This window comes from Pyrgilauda ruficollis, unplaced genomic scaffold (genome assembly GCF_017590135.1).
Source record: "Pyrgilauda ruficollis isolate IOZ18807 unplaced genomic scaffold, ASM1759013v1 scaffold146, whole genome shotgun sequence".
NCBI classification, from domain to species: domain Eukaryota; kingdom Metazoa; phylum Chordata; class Aves; order Passeriformes; family Passeridae; genus Pyrgilauda; species Pyrgilauda ruficollis.
Genome location: NW_024513210.1, coordinates 512,929 through 535,661, shown reverse-complemented (window position 1 = coordinate 535,661; position 22,733 = coordinate 512,929). Strand labels below are relative to the sequence as shown.

At 44.9% G+C, this 22,733-nt stretch overlaps 2 protein-coding genes across 6 annotated transcripts in view; one reads left to right on the top strand and one right to left on the bottom strand.

Annotated features, from left to right (window-relative positions):
• Positions 1 to 16: 16 nt before the first annotated feature.
• FKBP4 (FKBP prolyl isomerase 4) lies at positions 17 to 19,194 on the bottom strand. Of its 2 annotated transcripts, XR_005954611.1 has the most exons (11): positions 18,946 to 19,177; positions 15,393 to 15,537; positions 14,042 to 14,184; positions 10,169 to 10,289; positions 9,435 to 9,591; positions 8,304 to 8,394; positions 7,875 to 7,958; positions 7,099 to 7,284; positions 6,323 to 6,562; positions 1,900 to 3,071; positions 17 to 1,695 (listed from the first exon to the last, which is right to left on the bottom strand). XR_005954611.1 is itself a non-coding variant. In XM_041460619.1 (10 exons), the coding sequence occupies exons 1-10, from the start codon at positions 19,027 to 19,029 to the stop codon at positions 2,973 to 2,975; spliced, it is 1,350 nt and encodes a 449-aa protein (XP_041316553.1). In that variant the 5' UTR covers positions 19,030 to 19,194; the 3' UTR covers positions 1,703 to 2,972. The 2 variants fall into 2 exon arrangements, 1 of the variants encoding a protein (XP_041316553.1); XM_041460619.1 differs by lacking the exon at positions 17 to 1,695 and having other exon boundaries at positions 1,703 to 3,071; positions 18,946 to 19,194.
• Positions 19,101 to 22,733, top strand: part of TCAF2 (TRPM8 channel associated factor 2) — a 29,237-nt gene continuing 25,604 nt past the window's right edge. For 2 of the 4 annotated variants that reach the window (XM_041460616.1, XM_041460614.1), the window contains exon 1: positions 19,101 to 19,344. In XM_041460616.1, the coding sequence (XP_041316550.1) occupies positions 19,101 to 19,344 (244 nt within the window). The remainder of the gene's footprint in view (positions 19,345 to 22,733) is intronic. The other 2 variants (XM_041460618.1, XM_041460617.1) reach the window with 2 other exon arrangements.

Below are 22,733 nucleotides of genomic sequence, written 5' to 3'. Positions count from 1 at the left end.
AGACCAGGAATTCACATCGTATTACATGTTTAAACAGGGATACTCTCTGCAATACACACACAAATTCCAGCCCATGGCATGCCATGCAAAGACATCTTTCTCACCATAAAAAAACTCCATTTATTTTAATCTGAGAGAAACAGATTTTCTACCTTTCTTCTGCAGAGCAGGCAAAAAAATTGCCCCTTCTGCCCCTGTCTCTAAACAGGACACTGGAGATGCAAATTTAACACCACGTGATAGGATAAACACTTGAATTTGAGTACTATGTTCCATGCCTTCAGACAAAAAAAGCTCACCCCAACCAAAAGCCCCCACAAAATTCAAAAGCACACCCACCCCCAAACAAGACACACAAACTGCAGAAAGAAGCAGAATACTTAGTAATAGCTTTCTTGTGAGATCTGGGTAAGCAGACATTAGAATCACTGAGGAGTTTGTAGTTCATTTAAAGTATTTGCAATATGTAAGCTTTATCCCTTACTTTCACTTCAAAGCCAGCCACTTTCAGATACACTGGTTTGGTTTTTTTTTTCCTCTGGTCCAGTTTCACAATGTAGTGGGGTGAAGAGGAAGGTAGCAATATGAACATAGAACAACCTGTATGCATAGGTTACAGAGTTGCTTTATGCACAGTGTCCAGCAACATAATTTTTCCCTTTCGCAAATATATGGGTAAATACTGTATCAAATATTGTGGGAATTTTCTATGGTAATGAACAAACAACACAGAAAAATAATCAGGACACTGGCTCTGTGGACAAGAAAACAGTGATCAAAGGACAGTATATTCTCTCGATTCTGTGCAAATTCCAATAAAAACCCACGAAAAGTTCAGTTTTCTTGAGTTTAATTGGAGCTTTATTACTTAAGCTATGACTTCATAGTCTTCATCTTCAGCAATTTGCAAAGAGGAGGCATACAAGAAAGGCTACAATACTTAATGGAAGGGACTCCCTACTGAACAGGGGGAAAGAGGGCAATCCCAAGGCAGAAGAACTGGGAGCGCCGATTTGTTCTTAAGTCTCGCATGAGGACTCCTGAAAAAAGCTGATTACTTGAAGCAAATCAAGGAAATAAATTTAGAAAGCAGAACCTGGGATTAAAGTAAGCTGGAACCAGAAAGAAAAATGCCGATGACAACACGGGGACTACCCACCTGTCAACCTCAGCTCTGTGCCCGGGAAGATCACGGAACAGATCCTCCTGGATGCTATGCTAAGGCACATGGAGGACAGGGAGGTGACCAGGGACAGCCAGCACGGCTTCACCAAGGGCAAGTCCCATCTGAGCAGCCTAGTGGCCTTCAATGATGGAGTGACTCCACCAGTGAACAAGGGAAGGGCTACAGGTGTCATTTACCTTCATTCCTGTAATTTTCTGCCTTAGACACAGTTCCCCACAACATCCTTCTCTCTGCATTGGACAGAGATGGATGCAGTGGGTGGACTGTTTGATGGGTAAGAAATTGGTTGCACGGCCACATCTACAGGCTAGTGGTCAACAGCTCAGCATCCCAAGGGACACCAGTGACAGGTGTGTCCCTCAGGGGTCCATACTGGGACCGGTGTTACTATCATCTTCGTTAATGACGTGGATGAAGGGGTAGAGTGCACCCTCAGCAAATCTGCAGATGACACCAAGCTGAGCAGTCCCCTTGACACACCTGAAGGACAGGATGGCACCCACAGCGACCTGGACTGGTCAACAGCTCAGCATCCCAAGGGACACCAGTGACAGGTGTGTCCCTCAGGGGTCCATACTGGGACCGGTGTTACTATCATCTTCGTTAATGACGTGGATGAAGGGGTAGAGTGCACCCTCAGCAAATCTGCAGATGACACCAAGCTGAGCAGTCCCCTTGACACACCTGAAGGACAGGATGGCACCCACAGCGACCTGGACAAGCCTGAGAAGTGGGCCCCTGTGAAACACATGAGGCTTCAATAAGGTCAAGTGCAAGGTGCTGCACCTGGGCTGGGCAACCCCTGGTATCAATAAAGGCTGGGGGATGAACATTTCCAGAGCAGCCCTGCCAAGAAGGATATGGGGGTGCTGTTGGATGAGGCTGGACATGAGCTGGCAATGTGCACTGACAGCCCAGAAGGCCAGTTGTAACCTGGGCTGCATCCAAAGCAGTGTGGGCAGCAGGGGAGGCAGGGGATTTTAACCCTGTACTCTGCTGAGATCCCACCTGGAACACTGCATCCACCCCTGGGGTCCCCAGCACAGGAAGGACATGCACCTTTCGGAGCAAGTCCACAGGAGGCCCACCAAGATGATTAGAGGGATGAAGCACCTCTCCTTATGAGACAAGAGAGAACTGGAATTGTTCAGCCTGGAAAAAGGAAGGCTTTGGGGTGACCAAACTGTGGCGTTCCAGTACCTTATAGGGAGCCTACAAGAAACATGGAGAGAGACTATTTACAAGGGCAAGTAGTGACAGCACAAGGGGAATGGCTTCAGACTGAAAGAGGGCAGGTTAAGATTAGGTATTAGGAAGAAATTCTTTACTCTGAGGGTGTTCAGGCACTGGAACAGGCTGCCCAGAGAAGCTGTAGATGCTCCATGCCTGGAAGTATCCAAGACCAGGGTGGATGGAGCTCTGAGCAACCTGGTCTAGTGAAGGGTGTCCCTGTCCATGGCAGGGGGGGGTTAGAACTAGATCTTTGAGGTCCCTTCCAACTCAAGCCATTCTATGATTCTATGAAAATGCAAATAAACCAAGCAGAGCAAATCCAGACAAAACCCAAACAGTAACAGAGGCTGAATGAATAAATAAAGTCACTAGGATTAAACCAGATTTATGCTGCCACTCAGCTTCTTGAACAGCCACATAAAGCTGTAACTGACTGTGGCATGGTGGCTTCAGCCTCTGCTCCCTTGAAGCCACTATCCAACCAGGTAGAAAAATAAAGGTCTAATTCACTGGAAATTCTTTCATTTACAAAACTAATGGAATAGGGGTTTTCTTATGCTTCTGCTTCAACTTCTGATTTATCTTCAACTCCATTCTGCGCATCTTTCATTTCTGCATCTTCAGTGTGGCTTGTCTGAAGAGTAGCAGATGACTAAATAGAGAGACAAAGAAAATATATTAATACATTATACAAAATTGCTAGCACAAACACTGTTTGATTCTTATTACTTAGAAAGCTTGTCTACTCTGCCAGACTGAATTAAGATATTAGGATCTTCAGCCAAAAGACACCAAAAATTTTCATGCATCTGAGAAACCAGAAGCAGTGTAGAGGAGGCCAAAATATAATACTGGTATTAGGTGGTTATGATTCTTAATGTGGCCGGCACCCACTTGCCACACAACTCCTTAGAAGTCTTTTAACTGAAATTCATTTATGAAGCTTCTGCAGGAACTGCTTTTGCCCTGCTTCAATATTAATGTCATCAATTTTCAGCCATTCCCACGGCCTACCCTGACCCAACTTGTATGAGGCACACCTGCACTCAGTATACGAAGTATCTTTGTTAGACAACCAGTTTTGTGAAGGGACACTTCAAACTCAGCAACAGTGATTTGGATGTCCTGTGCAAGAGCCTGACTGGAAGAAAATATGATCTGAATGTGGCTGCTCTAAAGCCCTCTCCTTGTGCATCTTCCTCATAAAAAGGTGCGGAAGGCAGAGCCATGAGGTAGGGCCCCAAGGTCAGCTTTACAATAGGACATAACCAGCACATCCTGACCTCGCAATAATTTTCAAGCACAGTAAGGGGAGGTAAAAATGTCTTGGCTTGCTCATCTCAAAACCTAGTGCAATAGAATTGCTATTCCACCTGTCAGCCCAGCATCTTGAGCCAGCTGTTTTATGATGATCTTAGATGAGAACCAAACAAAACCAAGCAAAGTCTTAAGCATACAATGCTGGAAGAGCAGAATGGGGGGGGGGGGGGGGGGGGGGGGGGGGGGGGGACAGGCAGAATCCTTAAAATCTTACACCAACTTGGCTGCAACACAAAACCACATTCATGTATCAAAGGTCAATTTTTCATCCTTGCAAGCATTCCACAAAGCACACAAGAGTTAAGTCTTCTCTCCACAGAAAATCTGTTAGCTACCAATCCTGGGCTTAAGATAAGGTGATAAACACCCTGACCTTCAAAAATTCACACTTTACATATGTGAACTTTTCAAATTCATGAAAGGAACTACTGATGCAAGAGTGGCTGTTGAATTTAATGGACTGTGTCAGGAACATCAGAACTGCAGTTCAAGCTATCTTCTTAGCAATCAGAAGACATTTAGTAAACAAACTCTCCTCTCCAGAACTTTGAACTTCTACTACACCACCACTAACAGACACTGCTGGAGCTAGGGTAAAGCAACCCTATAAATGCAGGAAGACGAAAACAAGCTTTTCTTGCAAGAAAACTACCTCAAGACTGGCCTAGGGAGTAAGCATCCTTTACAGTTTATAGTTCCATCAATCCCATTTCATATAAAACCATATCCACTTAAGGCAGGCCAGATGACTCACAGAAAAAAAAAAAAAAACAAAACAGAAACAGTACATTGCACATTCCAAGATCATCTAACTTGCTAGGAAGAATTCACCAGGCCAGTGGCATCCAGACCTGTATCTGTCCAGCAGGATCAGGGCAGGGATTGTCCTCCTGTACTTGGCAATGGTGAGGCCACACCTCAAATCCTGTGTCCAGTGTTATAAATCTCCTGTGTCCAGTGTTATATGCCAAACAATAACTTTTCATTTACATTTGGTTGGAGTCCAACCTAAAGGATTCTACAACTTTAAACTGATTCTATCCCAAGCAGATAAGGAAATTGGGACTAAGTGCCATGTTTTTCCAAGATCCCAAACAGTCTCCAGTGCAAAGACTACAAGTCTGCCTTTTGCCAAGAATATTACTCTACCAATTATCTGTCTTAGGAGTTGAAGAAAGCTCAAGGCTTTTGAAGTTTTAGTGGGTATAGCTTGTTTCAGCAATCCACTCTTCCTATCTCAACACATCTTGCCGTATCCCACACCTACTGGAGGAAGCCAAATTCTCAGCAGCTGTGCTAGCTGAAAGGATCCTTCACAACAGAGCCTGACAGCTGGCAATTAAATCCTGCCATTTCAGAAGTTAAGATGCCCAACATCTTAAAATAATTCTACAAATTAATTCTAAACATCTAAAATAATTCTACTTTAGTTGCTGTATCTTTATGTTTCTGAGATTTTTTATTAAAGCCTACCAAAATTAAGATACTGTGTAACTTTACATCACTGTGTCTAGAAGGACAGAATACTTTCTTTTAAGCTCCAATACACAAGGACCATTGACATCAGGCTGTTTAGCCGTAAAGAGAAGAGACAGAGTGAAGCATTTCATGTAGGAAATTGTCAGCTGACAGTCTGAAATGGCTGAACTGTCAGGATACACTCATCTGAGGACACCATGCCTCTGGAAATACTCAATGACACAGTTAACCAAAGGAAATTAATGTACCAGTATCTGGCAATTTTTAAGATTCTCCATGCTTATTCTGGAAAGGTGAAAATAACCTCACAAGATATGAGCTTCTGTACTCCCCACTGTTACTGAGGAAATTTGAGTCTGACATAAATCCCAGATTTGTCTGAGAAGTTACAGTTACATCTTGTCGCTCTAGACCATCAGATTTAAGGAAAAGAACCCGAAGATTTTCTTAGGATATGTGATTCTCACCAGGAACCTGAAATGTTTGTTGCTAGCTAATACAATCTTGTTAGAACCTGTATTCGCTTACTGGCATTATTAACTGAACTAGCATTTACTAAAATTCTAATGAAAGCTTATTAGGAAAACCATCCATACAGCAGAATAATCAGTCTGTGATATTTGTAATGGAGACCATCAACCACACCCTAATGTCTCCATGAGAAGCAAGATGGTGCTCAGCACCCCCTGTATGACAGACACAAGCTCTCACTAGATGGGCACCCCAGGCACCAGAACAGCCTGCTCTTTGCAACAGGTTCTAGAGGAATAGGTGCTTTTCCCACTTCTAGAACACTGTCATGTTTGCATCTCATCAATTCAACTGCCTTCTGATTAACACTGGTCTGTTGCAAATTCAGTTGAAACAGATAAAGGCTTTCTGTGCCATCGTTGGTATTCCTGGTTTTCCTGTTCAAACAAGATGGCCTAATAATTTGGACTGTTGGCACTTTGAGATCCATCTCCGCTCCCCAAAGCGGTGTTCTACTTGAGTGTTCTCCTGCCATAATTATCAGCAGTAAGAAGCAAGGTGAGTACCTAAACCACTGTTCCTTGTCTTACACATGACACCACCTCCTGTAATGTTCGGAGTAGCGTTACTTACCTTTAAGTCTTTGTCTGCGAGCCTTTGGAACATGTTGGCGTACATCTTCTTCTCCTTCTCATGCTGCTCCCGTATTTTTTGCTGACAAGTCACCAGTTGCACTTTGGCAGCTTTGTTACTTGGATAAAGTTGTATCACTTTCTGGAAATCTGCGCGGGCCAACTCAAAGTCATTGACAGCCAAGTGAGCTTCTCCACGCCGGAAAAGGCCTTTCTCATTGTTGCTATCCAATTCGAGGGCCTGCATTCAAAAAAACCAAAACCACACTCAGTAATTATTTTTCTTTTATAAAAATGATATGCAGTCAGAACACCAGTGACTGCTAGGAGCTGTACCTTCTGATGTAGACTTATGAGTCTTGTCAGGGCTTACTAATGAAAGTCAGTGGAATACAGCAGAAGTAAGGACAAAGAGGAATGAATATAGTAGGCTATTTGACAAGAGAACCAGCAAGTCTAAGATTTAGTCAGGGAGTAATCCTGCTCTTTGAAAGGCCTTTGCCAACATGACTACCCTCACCACATCTCAAGTGTTCCTTATTCCTAAATACTTGAATATTCTCAATGTGGCAGCAAGTTAGTAAAAGATATTCAAAGGGCATTAATTATAAAAATAATCTGCTGGATATTTTTAGTGCACTAAAAATTCCATACTACCCAAATGACAGCTGGTAAGAAAGACCAAACATCACACTGGCCTGTTGCCCCTAAAATGTTTAAAGCAAGACAAAATGTCAATCTGCTTGTGCAGCTTAAGAATAAACAAACTCCTACTACCTTGTTGCAGTTCTCCAAAGCCTGGGAGTATTCCTTTAGCTTGAGATGGCACATGGCTAAGTTAAGATGGGCAGCAAGCCTCAGGCTTTTGGCTTTTGATTCCTCCTCCTCGGAGAGTCCCAACTCGTGCTCCAGCCATGACACAATCTTCTTATACTGTAATGCTGCCCGCTTGTATTTCCCCTCCTGTAAACAAGGCAGCTCAATTGTCACACAGCTCATCACAGGAACCTTTATCTCCCTCTCCCTTTTGCCTGTCGTGAGCAATACATCTAAAAAAACCTTTCCATTTGATCAAAAAGTAACATCTATCATCAAAAATACTACTGAGAGCCATTCCTGCACAGGATCAGAAAATCTTTAGGAATAATTAACTGGTTCCCCACTAGAGCTAGGGGTATATGCCAGCATTGATACTTCACTGAACTCCTACCTTTATATTCAACTTTTGATGCAAAAATAAAGGAAGATGGGAAATTCTCAAAATGCAATACAAAGACAATAGGAAACTCTTCCTTTAGCTACTGAAATACCCTACAGTGTTATCTGTAGATACAGCAAACAGCTCTAATAGAGAGCTCCCTGCAGAGTTAGTTCTTCGGATAATCCAGCAGAGTTTCTTTTTTTTTTTTAAGACACATTCCCCTCCAGCTCTCCCTGTAAAATCTCACAGAATACCATGAACACCACTCAGAAATTACAGAAGCTGTAAACATCATTATCAACTCACGGCATGGACCAAGAAATGCTATTATTACTTGGGGACTGTAACTCACCTTGAAGTACTGAGTGCCTCTCTCCTTCACAATGCTGCTCTGTTCCAATTTCTCATCTGTGTTCATTTCCCAGGACTCCTTAGCCTACCCAAACAGGAACAGTTCCAGTCAACTTCAATACAACTTCTAGGGAATCAAGTAGCTATGCTGTTTCCTACCAACAGTATGGTTGAGATAAGTCTGGCAAAGTAGAGCTTTGCACTGCTAATACAAACCAGCCTAGAGCACGAGAGATGGCAACAGACAGAGATTCAGGAAGAATAAGGACCATTTCAGCCAAGAGCTCCCAGCATGTCACCATCATCTCTGGCAACAGTGGCCCGCCTGTTTCACATCGCCATCCAAGGATTCCATTGTCATCGTTTAAGCTGCACTCCCACTTCTTCCCCCAGCCCCGGATCTCTTTGGGATTTCATCTCTCGCTCTCACCTTTTCAAAGCTTTTGAGTTTCACTTCATACTGCAGCTCTGCATCTGGAGGGATCTTAAATTTCTCATTCCCAGCACTTCCAAAACCATAGCTGTAAAATGGAGGTGAGGAGGGAGAAACAAAAATTATAGTGTTCAAAACTATCCATCCAGCTGTATTTGCTATATAGGAAGATGGAGACAAAAACCCCCATGCAAATTTGGGATGCATAGATTATTATTACAAGGCAAAGGCTTGAAGAATTCTAGGTACAATTCTAAAATTAGCAAATACAAGGTAGAAGAAAGTAAGAGAAACATAGTATTGACTTCATTAATCTTTTAGCAGCTCCTATTATTTTATTAGTTTTTTAGTTTACTTTAAGGAAAAGCAAGTAATCCCTTCATCAAAAAAAAAAAAAAAGCCAAACCAAAACAACCAGCTTCCAAATTACAACTATCATATTTAATATTCATGGTCTGAAACTGAAAGTTGCATTCAGAGCACCTGTGCTTTAGTTCTATTCTTAGAAAAGCAAAGAGAATAAACACCAAGATTAGGTGAGCAGCTGTACACTTAACACACTGGTAACCAGCTGGTAAACAGGAAATGCTTACAGAAAGGTACTGCAATGCAACTCCAGTAAGAGCTGCACATTAGCAGGAAAACCCTCTAGATCACATTGCTTTCCTTTCCTGCTCCCATCAGGCTCAGTTACGTTTAAAAAAACTCAATAAAAAATGAAATAAATTAAAGTTTGATGAAAACAGTCTGTGTAATTCCACTTGTTTCAGATGCAAAGAGTTTCTCACTGTAAAGAGAAAATTCTGCCTATATCCAAGTCTACATACGCACTGTTTTACAGTAATCAGTCATGAAGAAGGATCACAAAAATCCAAATTAGAGAGCAACAATGTTTTCCAAAAATATTCAGAGGTCAACATTACAGAGACTTAAGTAATTTTTTCTGGACTGCTACTGCTCCACTGTGAAGTGGCAAAGCACAATACTTCTCATACATCAATTTCGGGGGCTGATCCAAGTTTTTACAACAGCACTGAAAAAAGCTGAAAGGCATTATAACAGAGTATTTCTTTCTTGACAGATGATTAGTATAAGCCCTTCCTGTATCAAACACCAAAAACAGCATACCTGGGCTTGAGATAGAACACAGATTCCTCTGATTTCTCCATTTTTTGAATTGCTTTCTCCAGACCATGAGGAATATCGAAGTTTTCACCTTCTCCAATCTCAAACCGCAATTCCCGCTTGTCAAAAACACGATCTCCATGTCGGCCTTCAAACTGGACTGGTAACAAAACCCAGGACAACAGAGAGAGAAATCAGGAGGTATCTATGTATGGCACTGGGCAGGTACCCAGGAGTGCACAGGGAGTTCTACACAGGCAGGCAGCACACACACAAGTGCCAAAGCCTCCTTCTGAACAGTCTTTTCTCTTTTAGCAGCTACCTGTGGCGTGGCAGCTACTGGCAGCAGACAGAATTTCTGCTGTTCAATTTAACAACCCCTCTTTTTCTGTTGTTCATTTGAGTGTTTGTTTTTTCCACTCCGACAACAAGTGCCAGAATGACTTCCCCTTTTGTTCCTCAGCACATGGAAATACTTTATGAGACTCAATCACCTTTTGTCATCAGATAAGCACTTCAACAGATTCAGTATCACCAGAAAACACAGTTGCTGCTGGAAAATTTAAACCTTGCTAGAAACAGGAGAAGGAAAGCTTACTCTAGGCTGTTAAATTACTTGGTAGAGAAAAGAGAAGCCAAGTATTCCTCTCCCTCAGGACATGCAGTTGTAGATGGTGAAAAGGTTCTGCCATCCCTCACTGCAAATCCATTCACTATTTGTGTACCAACACACTTACTCTCTACAAGTGCATCCTCATTGGGCCTGGAGTAACCCTCCCCTTTTTTACGGATTCTTCGGATGATGCCACCGTCTTCTTCATCAGTGAGGTCCTCCCCCTTGAACTCAAAAAGTTCTATCTGTGGAGGGAAAAAAAGCCTTGCATTTATTCTTATTAGACCAATTTAGTAACTCACAGGATTTATTCTCCAGAGATCTTTGAAACTTTAAACCTGCTGCTGCAACAAATTGTTTAGGATTTTTAAGAGCTACTGTTAATGTAAGAGATGGGTATCCAGTCTGAATCTCTGAATCCTCAGGTGCCTTCCCAAGTAAATGTAAAACATAGTTTCAAGTGGGAGTACCACGATGACATAGAAAAACAGTCTAGTTACAAAAGGTATTTGTCATTGCTGCTATGAAGTGAAGAAAAAAAATACCATATCCTATTTCTGAGTAAAACAATAGTGAAAACTATTCCCAAGCATCAAAAAGCAAGCCATTATAATCAGCACTGTTTAAACTACGTCATTTAAAAAAAAAAGTTCAGAGCTAATGATGTGGAGGTTCCTGACACTGGACTTGAGATAACTGGAATGCAGAAGGAACTGAATATCCACCAGTACTTCCACTTTTTAAATGATACCTAATAACAAATAATATTCTGGTCTTTCTTTTCAGTCAGTCTTAAAAAAGTAATTCCTGAACATCCTACTGATGACCATACAGGTGTTTTTTTACCCCAGCCTGAACAATACTATTCTATGGAATAATCTAGCTATTTATATTGCTCAGCAAAAGTAATCACAAAGAAGGAAAAACAAAACCACCACCACATCAAAAAAGAAAAGAACTTCCAAATGAGAGGACATGCATTACTTCTTGTCATAAACGCTGGTGTGATGACACAGGTACAAAAATCTCCTAATGTAAGTTCTAAAGGGTCTTTTGTAAAGCAACTTGTACAAAATTTTGGTATGGGGATAGTCACTTGCAAAACAATCCTGCTGATACTGTGTTAAGTAATAAAAAATAAACCTAGGTAAAACTAAGAGTGGAAGCTTAAAGACTTTAGCTGCTTGAGAGTCATACTAGCCAGAAACTACTTTAACCTAATAAACTCGGGAAAATTTTCTGGATCTAAGTTCCAACCCACACCCCCAGTCAGGACACACCCAGCACTGCTGACTTGTTGCAACCAGTGAGCCCCAGGCTATTTTGTTAGGGAAGCACAAAACCATCATGGGCAGCTTTGGTCCTTTTCTTTCTCCCCTCTTCCCTTCAACATAACTACTCAGGCAGGCATTAGGGGATATCAAGACTCATGAATGAAGCAATACTTTTATCTAAAAGCATACCCAGAAAATGGAGGGGCCAGACTGGCAGCATCAAGAGAAGTCCAGTGGGAAGTGAATAACCTGGGGGACTGCATGGGACGGACTCAGGAGTAGCCTGATGGACCAAATCCCATCCTGCGGTTGGTTCATGCTTTTATTTATCCCAATGTTAGGTATTACCTCTTGTTGAAGGACAATGAAAGCTCCTCTGCTTTCTGCATCCACATGCATCCTCTGTAGTAGTGCTAAGCCCTTAAGAATGCCCCACTGTGCTGCCTAGGTAGAAGGCCTTGAGCTTTTAGCTTGCATTTCAATCATCAGCTGAGCCCTGATTACACCTGGCATCACTTGCACAGAAGCACACAGCACTGCAGCATGTGTAGTTTCATCCAATACAACTAAGCCACGAATAATGTCAGATTTCCATGTAAGAAAATGCTGTTTACGAACAGCTCTACATGATATTCTTTTTCAGAAATAATGCTGTCATCCCTTAGGGGACACTACCTGCTAGCAATATTTTTTTAATCTTTCCACACAGAACATATCTTTAATCCTTTTACTCACAAGTCCATGGAAAAAAAAAAAGCAAATACACTACCCAAATGCAAAGCAAATTCAATATCCAATTATGTGAAGGCCAATGGCACCTGGCCTGTATCAGCAATGGTGTGGACAGGATCAGGATAGTGATTGTCACCCTGTACTAGTGTACTGGTGAGGCCACACCTCAAATCCTGTGTTCAGTTTTGGCCCTTTCAGCTCAGGAAGGACATTGAGGTGCTGGAGTGTGTCCAGAGAAGGGCAACAGAGCTGCTGAAGGGTCTGGAGCACAAGTCCCATGAGGAGCTGCTTGAGAGAGCTGGGGGTGTTTAACCTGGAAACAAAGACGGGTTTTGGGGGAACCATCTCATTTTCTACAACTCCCTGAAAGGAGGCTGTTGCCAGATGGGATCAGTCCCTTCTTCCAAGTAACAAGTCACAGAAGGAGAAGAAATGGCCTCAAGGTGCACCAGGGGAGGTTTAGAATGTATATTAGCATTAGAACAGGCTGCTCAGGGAAGTGGGTGAGTCACCCTCCCCGGAGGTATTTAGGTGTAGAAGTGGTACTGAGTTGGGTTAATGGTTTAGTGATGGACTTGGCAGTGTCAGATTTATGATTGAACTCAATGATCTTGATGGTTTTCTCCAACCTAAATAACTCTATGTGTAATTTACCCTTCTTAACAGATGCTCGTTGTTTCCAATAAAATCTAAACAGACTTTCAGTCTTTGAATAACTCCATGAGCTATTTTCACATTTCTCAGATATTAGATAAAACATTCTATCTCAGTGCAATCATCATTTTTAAAGCTTTCCTTATACTCCCAATTGTAGGATTCCATTCCATGATTAAGTGCTTTAGAGCAAAGTAATTTTAAAAATTGCACTCAAGAAAAGAGTCTGCTTTTCTCAGATAGAATTTATTTTGAAACAACTGTTGGCAAATTGAACTGTTTCAACAGTAAGAAAAATCCATCCTCTCCAAACCCTGTTGAGACTGTCCGGGTATGCTCCAGAAACAGCTTTAATGTCATCCTACATGGAAAAATCAAATACAAGTCTCAGCATTCTAAGCAACCATTCTCACTTCTGAAATAACACACAAGAGACAGCTGCTGTTTCCACCCCCTTTGGGGAAGGAGGGGGAAGATGTGGGGGGGAAATTACTTTTAAGGTCAGTAGGAAATAAAATCTCTCCTCTCCTGGTGAGGCTGAGAGCCACCAAGGATAACTGGCTCCATGCAGCTCATTTCCAGGAGAGCAGCTGGCCACGTGAGCTGTCCAACTGGGCTACCCAGCTGCCAAACTCAAGACTGCCAAGTCAGTCGCAAGCACTCAGTGAGTGCACAGGACTTCATCTACGGGGGCAAGACTGATCAGTGTAGCCTGGATGCACAGAGAGACTTTGGCAATGAACCAGCAACCTGAATCCAAACTGGTTTTATGGTGCTTTGAGGCTGACTGAAACGCTCAGTTCTATAGAAGAGAGTTCATAATTGCAGGGCGGTTCAAATATTGCATTCCAGCAGTTTACATGGGGCAATTACTCTTCTCTCCCTGAAACACCTCATAAGAGGTAATGTTAATGTTGTAAAGAAAACACAAGTATAAAAAATGTATTATTGAGGGCATTAATTGTTCTTCCTGTTGTTGAAAACCTCACAACATTTAATATAACATTACTTGAGTGTTATGAAGTGGATCAAAGATTTCATTTTAACAACTACAGTCTATCACTGAAATAGTTTGCCCTCCCAGCCTGCACTTTACTGCTGCAAATTACTCTGTAACTGCAGAATTACAACTGAACACTGAAGATCATTCAAGTGTTCTAAAAACTCAGAACGGAACCCGAGCCATTACAGAGCAGTGGCAGCCAGATTAAACTTTTGTCCACAATACCCAAACGGACCATATTATTTTCCTTAGAAAATGTACAATCCTGTTCTGAAAAGATATTGCATCACACATATTTTCAAGCATATAGTTTTAGTGACCATCTCTCACTTACCTCAAAGATCAGTGTAGCATTGGGAGGTATCTTTGGGGGGCTCCCAGCTGAGCCATAGGCATATTCTGGTTTACACGTAATCCGACAGATTTCACCAATCTTCATAGTGGCCACAGCAATGTCCCATGCTTTGATCACCTCACCTGTACAAGTCAAATGCCAATCACACATGAAAGGCATGATCAGGTGAAACTGAGCATCATCACTTCTAGTATACAAAAGCTAAGGCAGCAGAAATACTTGTATTCACTCTCACTTATGTACATCAGTTTTAAGCCTAATCAAATTCTGAAGCTTCCCAGGGATCCAAATTTGGCCCAAACATTTCTTCATTCCAGGTGTAACAACTCTTTTCATAGAATAACAGAACACAGACACCAGCTGAAGTGCTTGGCACAGTCTCAAGTGTGAGGAAGTAACACTAAACTCTTCCGAGAGGAAGGCCTTAGGGTGAGAGATTGCCTGCTCCTGTTTTGAAAACAATCCAAACCAACAGCCTTTTCGGTTCATACTTTATCAGCTGGCAAAAGAACAGCACCAGTGGTAACTAAAAGTTACACACATTTGTAACAGAAAGGGGGAAGAAAGTAGTAACATTTCTTTTGAAAAGGAAGAAAAACTGTAACAAAGTCCCCTCTCCTACTCAAGCCGTCCCTAATTGCTGCTCCTTTTGACCCATCAAGTAGATTTTCTATTAGTCTTGTATTAATAGATGTGCTCATCTCAAATGGCAGTACAAATAATTTACCTCTTTTTAAAAAGCAGGTATTATCTATTTTTTAAAAAGCAGAAGGTAAGGAACTCGAGGGAAGAATACAAGATTGAGTAATATCGTTGCTCATCGTTGAGGATCAACGATGCTCAGATTTTCAAAAAAGGAAAGATTTTTATAATGAAGAGATGCACTGCTCAAAGACTCCTATTTGTGTTAAATTGAGAATTTTGTGGAAAAGAGAGTGTGTTTCATCATAAGACAGCTACCACTGAGTACTCTGTCCCAGTATCTGGTCACAATTAAGCACTCCTGAACTGAGGGCTGCCCCCCAAAAAAACCCCCAACCAAAAAAAAGCATATTCCGGCTATTTAACTGCCCTTCATCTCTACATTTCAGGACAGATTTGCTCCCCTGGAGTGCTTTGCTGAGGCCTGTGAACTCTTCAGCGGGCCTTTTAAGGGGCTACACAGTTCTCTCATTCAGAAAAATCTCCAAGACGTTCTGATGGGGCCATTCTAAGAGAATAAACTCTGAAAACAAATTCAAGCAGCAGTTTTGAAAAGCAAAGGAGCCACACAATGAAATCCTGTCTCAATTATTATCAAAACTGATCAGCACCAAACACAAAATATTACCTTTCCCCAAGTCAAATGAGAATTTGTCTCTTCTGTCCAGACTGGAGTCAAATTTTGTGCCATCGAGAAGCCAGCCCGTGTAATGGACAGTCACCTTATCGCCTATCATCGGAGACTCTGTCCCACTGCCTTCTCTCTTGACAACCTGGGGAAAACAGCAATTAGCATTAACATCACAGAAATCAAGTCTGCCTGCCCACTGGACATGAATCACAAATACCCAGATATGTGTGTTATCATCCTTAGCAGACAAAGGATTTGCAGGTTTCTTTCAGTCACCTGGAAATGGACTGGCTGTTCTTTCTGCAGATTAGCAGTGCTGCAAATGCAGAACCTCAAGATGGCTGTGCTGTGATACAAGAATTTAACAGGCAACAGTTGGCACCAGCTTACAGATCTCTGCATCAGGCAGGGTTTTTTCTTCTTTATTCAAGCACTTGCTGCATCACCTCTCTATCATCACACCCGAGTTCAGTGATCTAAGCAAAGCACTTAAACAAGAGAACGAGGTGGTTCTTTCCATGCAAAGTCTATTCCAACATGTAATCTGAAATTATTCAAGTCAAACCAGGCAGTTTAACGAAGGTTAGCGGTGTCTCACCCCAAGCAGGTCAGTACTATCAGCCTGCAGTGTAACACTTAAAAATTATTTATTGCAAGAATTTTGTCTCCCCACAATTCTGACACGGATGGCCAGCACCCCCATCTCACATACAGCTGCAAGGATTTGATTTTCTTCTCAGGGGGTTCCCCAGCCTGCCCAGCAAGACAAGGATTAAAGGAATCTACACTACTCAGAAAGCAGGGACAATCTCTCTCGTGTTCATTTGAAGCTTACATAAAATTAGAGAAAAATAGGGACAATATCTCACAGGCAAGGATATGTGAGGCCTTGCCCATAACAGGATTCCTGAGGTTCAGATTTGAATTTTGAATTTTTCCCAATACAGACTGAAACCAGCTAGTCCTAAGCCAAAGTTCTGCATTATCTTAGCCAGGCAAAAGGGGACCAATGGAGAACCCTATATGCTTGCACCATGGAGACCTGGAAAACATTCTGTTATAGAAGATAAACATCTATTCAAGGGCAGTTACAGGGCATCCCTCCTTTAAATGTCATGTTTCTATATCAATCATGTTTTTCACTGAAGGATGCAGACCTTTGGGAGTCTCCTCCAGAAATTTCAGTTTCCTGCAACCCACCACTGCCAATCTCCCACCTGGCCTCCCACCATCCCTTCCACTGACTATCCAACTGACACACCAGGACCCTCCATCCAAAACCAAAGCTTCACCACCGACAGCTTCTGTCAGACTAACAAGCTGAAAGCACCTCACTGAAAGCATAGAACAAAAAATACCCCCACAAACAAACCAAACCTAGAAAAAAGCCTGGCTGCTTGTTTTCTAAGGGAAGGATGCTCAACATGAAAAGGGATGCCTGATCTCACACAGCACACCCTCCCTTTACCCCAGCACCACGGCCAGTTATTAGCGTTACAAAACAAATCTGTTGGTGTCTCCCCAAGGAAGGCAAAAGTTCAAGCAACCATTCTTCACAGAGATTAGGAAACATATAAGTATGAGAAAAACACATGAATCAGGTAAGTAACCTGACCTACATCATGCTGAGCAGATGCAATTTGCAAATTGCAGATGCAAACTAGCACTTTAAAGCAGCCAGTCTGATGTAATTTTGAAAAACTAACTGCATTTAATGGAAATTTACACAACTTTATCAAATGACATATTCTTGTAGTGCCATAGCAAGATATCCTAGAGTAACAAATATCTCATTTGCATTATCTATACAGTTTATTCTTTTGCATTTGTTCCATTTTGAAGAGACTGAAGTTTCACTTGTGAATATGGCAATCCTATTTTCTGTAAGGTTTACATTTCCTTTTCAGATGGAGAAACAGGATTTTTCAGTTCATATGGCATTTCTAATGGTTTCCTTCCAAACTTAATTGCTTATTCTAGGAATTGTGCAAGTATATGCAGCAATATCAGGTAAAAAACCGTGGATACTATTCTGATATACAGCTAATGAGCAAATAAACATGCTACTGGATTCACTGCAACAATACCAGTACAAAATCGGTGTAGGTTAGTTCAGAGCTAGATGCTTGATTTCAATAGATGCATTTTGCACTCCAGCAATTACATAAAAATAAAATCCATGAAGGCTGGACTTTGTGACCTCTCTGGTATTTTACTTATTGTGATATCTTATTTGTGATTTTCACAAACTCACTTCATTTGTTAGTGTTTTCTACTCCTCTCAAAAAAAAAAAAAACAAAAAACAATCCCAAAAACACCTACTGCTTCTCCATCATCATAAAGTAGGGACTGCATGAATCAGGCAGACCCCACTGCCCTTCTACCACGCTCAAGGGATCTGGGCTGCGGGAGACCTGGGCAGCCATGCAGATGAGAACTCTGATCTGATACTGTACTATGAGCAAAACCCAAAAAAATCACACCTAAACGCGCTATCAGGAAATATGGAAAAGCAGAAATATAGCAGCCAACATCTTTAACCCTGATACCCCTCCTGAACGGGAGACAGCGCCTCCGTAATGAACTCAGAATTTAGAAGGCTCTAAAGGTTAAACCCAGAATTTTGCCTTTGCTGTGGCATCCCTTTCTCCTCCCGAACACCGTAACTTCGAAATATTACTGCGGTTGAATAACGCTTCTAAATAATCGCTGAAGTTTTTAGCAGAGCCTAGGGAAGTTTCTAGAGATATGGAAATAGGCAACGTCTGACAGAGGAAGTTCGCGCAACTCCCCCTCACGGTATAAATCCCGCTGCCCTTATCGCCTGCCTTCCCAGTACAAAGGAGAGCAGCCGCTCCGCCTCGGCCGCGCCGGGGACCTGCCCGGCCGCCGGCCCAGCGGCACCGAGGGAAGGCCGGGCCGCTCCGGCCGCCGGACCGCGCTCCCGGGCCCGGGGCCGCCCGGGGCCCGCGGGGAGGCACGGCCGGGCACGGCGGGGACGGGCACCGAGCGCACGTGCCCTGCCGGGGCTCCATCTTTAATTCCCGGCCCCGGACACGTGCTGGGGGGGCGGGGATGGACCCGGACCCCCACAAGCCAAGACAGAGAGCCAGGCCCGCCTCCCCCTCCCGCATCTTCCCCTAAACGGCGGAGGAAAGCCCAAAGGCAGGGGAAAGCGCCTTTTCGCTGCACAGCCCCCCACGACCCCGAGCGCTTCCCGGCGGGCAGCCCGGGCTCCGCCGCCCGGGGCCCGCAGCGGGGAGCCGCCGGGAGGAGCGGGGAGCCCCCGCAGCCAGCCGGGCAGCGCTTGCGCGGCCGGGGCGCGCTCCCGCCCTCCGCCGCTGTTGTTTAATCGCCCGCTCTGCGCCAGCCCTGCCTGGATACCCGGGGACCGCCTCGTCCCCTTCACCGCTGGGCACACAATGGGCTCGGTAGGGCCAGGGCGCCCCCGGGAGCACCCGCTCGCAGGCTAAGAGGAATGCCCCCGCTCCCCGCCGGCGCGGGGACCCCTCCAACTGAGGGTGGGGATGGGGAACAGCCGCCCGGTACCTTGAGGACGCCCTCATCCTGCTTGGGAGTGATGTCCACCCCTTCCAGGGGAGCCCCGTCCGCTTTCATCTCCTCCGCCGTCATGCCGCCTGCCGCTGCCACCTCTGCGCAGGGAAGGGCCGCCTGGCGGGCTCGGGGCTGCGGTGAGCGCCGGGATGAGGCTGCGAGAGCGCCTGGCTGCGCCTCCGGCTCCGGGCAGCGCGGCTGGGGGCGGGCGCCGCACGCCTCCTTCCCTGCTGCTCTCGCCGCAGCGCCGGCCCCTGCTCGGCGAGGAGGAGGAAGGGGAGGAGAGAGGGAGGGACCGAGAAGTTTCTAGAGCTGCTGCCGCAAAGCGCCCGGCCGTGCCAGGGGCCGGGGTGAAAGTGTGCATCGCCCCCGGGGGCGGAGAGGACGGCGGGGGTAAGGCAGCCGCCTGGCCGCGTTATACTCCGGGGTGGCGGGGGCGAAGGAGAAGAGGAGGAGGAAAAAGAAGAGCAGCTTATTCATGAGAGGAGGGAGGGCGCGCTTTTACAGCGCCGAGCTTGCAGGGCAGGGCAGGTGCGCCCACTTCTCGCTGGTGATGCAGGAGCCCGGCCCGGCAGCGAGGAGGAGCTGCTGCGTCCTGCCCTGGGGAAGCTTTACTGTAAGCTGCACTGAAAAGAAAAGGAACCCGTCTGGCTCCTCAGTTTTAGCAGCCCTGTGCAGATGCATGGCTTATATTCTTTTTGCCCACCACATGGTACTAGGTGGTCCAGGGAAAGGTGGTACAAGTGGGCACAGAAGCAGCGTGCTGACAGCGAGCCCGGGGAGCTCGGGCATCCCTTGATCGGGGTCCCGTTGGGAGCCGTGTGCTTAAAAGTTCTTTGTTACCCAGGACCAGGAAAGGTAACGACATGCTTAGGACGCAGAGTGTAAGCTCTGAGGCTTGCCCGTCTGTATCCATCCAGATAAAGTAACACCGATTTGTGCGTCAACCTGCTGGTGGAGTATTTAGGGATGCATAAATAGAAATAGGAGCTCCCTCTTAATATGAAGAACATTAATACGAATATGCAGGAATTAGCAGACCAGTCTAATTGTGGAGTACTCAGCATCTATACGTCCCTCCGGATGGTATGGTACATTCGGTCAAATCTTTTGCAAAATCCAGTAATAGAAAATCGGGCTAGAACCGCATCCATCACCTTCGCCATAAATAAGGAAAGCAGAAGTGTTAAATGAGCTGCAAGCCTTGAACACCCGCCCCCCGGCCACGCAGCTGCAGCGTTGCCCACTCCTCGCATAGGGCGGCACCTTTCCCGGCTGTTCTTGAACTTTCCTTCCCGCCCGCTCCCTGGGCTTTCCCGGTGGGTGCTGGGCGCGGGGCCGGCGCAGCGCAGCCCCGCCCGCCGCTCCGCTCCGCTCCCGCCGCCGCCGCTGCTGCGCCCGCCGGCTCGGAGCCTGCCGAGCGGCGCGGTGCCTGAGCCTTCTGTGGCACAAGCGCTGACTGAAGGGGAAAGGAGGCTCGCAGGCGGGCAGTGTCCCGGAGCTGCCTTTCCAAGCCGCATTGGCGCCTCGCGGCGCTTCCAACGCAAATCCCTGGATTGGGAGCTTGTTCTGTGAGGAGGGTACAGGCTGCGTCTGACCTGACCGGAGCTGCCCTGTGCCCGTGTAATGCTGCGTTTGTGCCTGGTGCACAACGACCCCAGCAGCCTGAGGTGGGTGGGCTCTGCCGGTTCCAAAGGAAAGGAATAGCAAAAGAGACTAAAAGAATCTATAGTTACTCTGGCAGCTGGATGTAAACTGCAAAATCTCCAGGTTTCCCCTGGGAAAGAACATGCTTTTCAGCCCCACGAAAACATACACTTTAGTTTACTTTCGATCTGAGTAAGAAGGGAGAAGGCAGAGAAGGAGAGGAGAGGATTGTGGTTTCTGTGTGCATTTGGTCCAGAAACTTCTAGCTGCTCACAATTTGCAATTTAACATGGATGAGTTATTTGATTGCAGATTAGATCTGTAGGAGGTATAAAGCTGGTTCTGTGCATAGACTCTGGACCTTGATACACTGAGGAACACAGAGAGAAGCATCTGAGTTGGTTCTGGTCCAGCAGGTCTAGCAGGTCTTGTTGGGGGAGGCACAGCAAAAACACAGGAGATAATTCTTCATCTGATGAGTCTGTAGGGTGCTAAATTTACAATCTCCAGTCAGCATTAGCACACGAGTTCTCCTACGCTCTCAATTCATCTGACGTCTTTTTTTCATCCACTTCTAATAATAAACCAACTATGTGTTGGTTTAAAATAAATCTTTGCAGGTCATTCTGTCTTACATTTGGCAATGAAGTTTCTGTTTGGTGCTGGTTCTTTTTCAGCTGCGTGTTTTCTACTTCATAATCCAGCATTTGAAAATTGCAGTATGTGTAATTGGTGCCAAATTATCCACAACTGCCAAACATGCTAGAACCAAGTTTGATAAAGTGATGAGTAGTAGAAAGGAAAGGAGGTCTTTTAGTGGACATCATTTACAGATGTTATACAGCTCATATTTCCAGCCATCCCCTAGTTTTCAACAAAGCAGTGCAAGCCCTTACATAAGTAATTTAAACCAAGAACTGCAAGTTGTGTTTCTTAGTAACTTTTCAAAGACTGTTTAGATACTGTTTGAGGGCCTCCCTGGAGGGCTGTATGTGCAGGGCTTTATGGAAAAGGGGACAGAGACAGCAGCAAAACAACAGTGAGTGTCTGGGGTGATGTCAATGCTATAATGCTTCCAGTAGGGCGTGGATGGAGGGAAGGCAGGTCAGAACAGTCTCTTTTTTGTGCCTCTTCTAAGGCTTGCTTATAGTACCACAGCATTGTAAAGGCTCCTCATGTCAGGCCTGTTCTCAGAAGGTACGTTGCAGACACAAAGGAAAGATTTCAGAACTTGGTGGATACGCGTAGGTGAAGAGAAAATGAAAATTTTGGCTATAGCTTTCAGGCAGAGTGGAAGACAAGTGAGATGATTGCCTAAGGCAGCAGAGAACATTTCAAGCAGTAAAATGTCCTGAAAAAACAACAAATGCCAGCAAGAGTCTGGAACAGCCTCCCAGGACATGAAGCCAACCTAAAGCTGGGCAGCAACATGCTAGATTTAAGAACAGTTTTAATGTAAACACTTGCTAAAGATACCAAGGCTTAGACTTAAAACACAGAAGATGGCATAGGGCAGCGCAGCTCAAACATCGCTTTATCAACAGGTCCTGCACAGGCAAGGGTGGAACTCAAGGTGGCCTAAAGCCCATCAGGGAGGGAGGAGCTCTCCAAGGGTTGGCTTCCCAGGCGTGCCATGGCTGGAGTCACTGCGCTGTGTGGGTTGACCAAAGCCCCACCGTGACAAGCTGTGGCCTGGAAGTTCACTTGCCCAGCTGTGTTGATCGTGCTGGCACAGCAGACTCCCAGAACCGGGAAATAAGTGAGGAATTCGTGTCTGCACAAGCTCAAAGATGACATTTTGAGATAACAGCAAACAGAGTAACCGAAAAAGGAATGACCCTGGTTATTACTTTGTGATTGGAACAGGAACTGAAACCACACTCATCAAGAGCACTGGGTTCATGCTTGATTGGCTTGAAAGGGCTGAGCACAGGGTGTAAGGAATAAAGGCAGAAGCCACACACTCTGTGCTGACTGGCACTGGCCACCATCTGGCAGGTGGACAGACAGCCAGACATCAGCAGGGACACCCCGATGCCAGCTGCCAGGGAACACAAAATCCAACCCAGCATGGCTTGAGTGTGGTGAAGACCTTCCTGGGGAAACTAGTACGAGTAAGACAGCTCCTACACCAC

Bases quoted from the DNA above. Each gene is read 5' to 3' on its own strand.
- FKBP4 (XM_041460619.1), bottom strand. From the start codon at position 19,029: ATGACGGCGGAGGAGATGAAAGCGGACGGGGCTCCCCTGGAAGGGGTG. The intron at 15,538-18,945 runs GTACCGGGCGGC...TGTTTTCCCCAG, and splicing joins AGGATGAGGGCGTCCTCAAG to GTTGTCAAGAGAGAAGGCAG. The intron at 10,290-14,041 runs GTAAGTGAGAGA...TTCCCTCCACAG, and splicing joins ATGCTACACTGATCTTTGAG to ATAGAACTTTTTGAGTTCAA.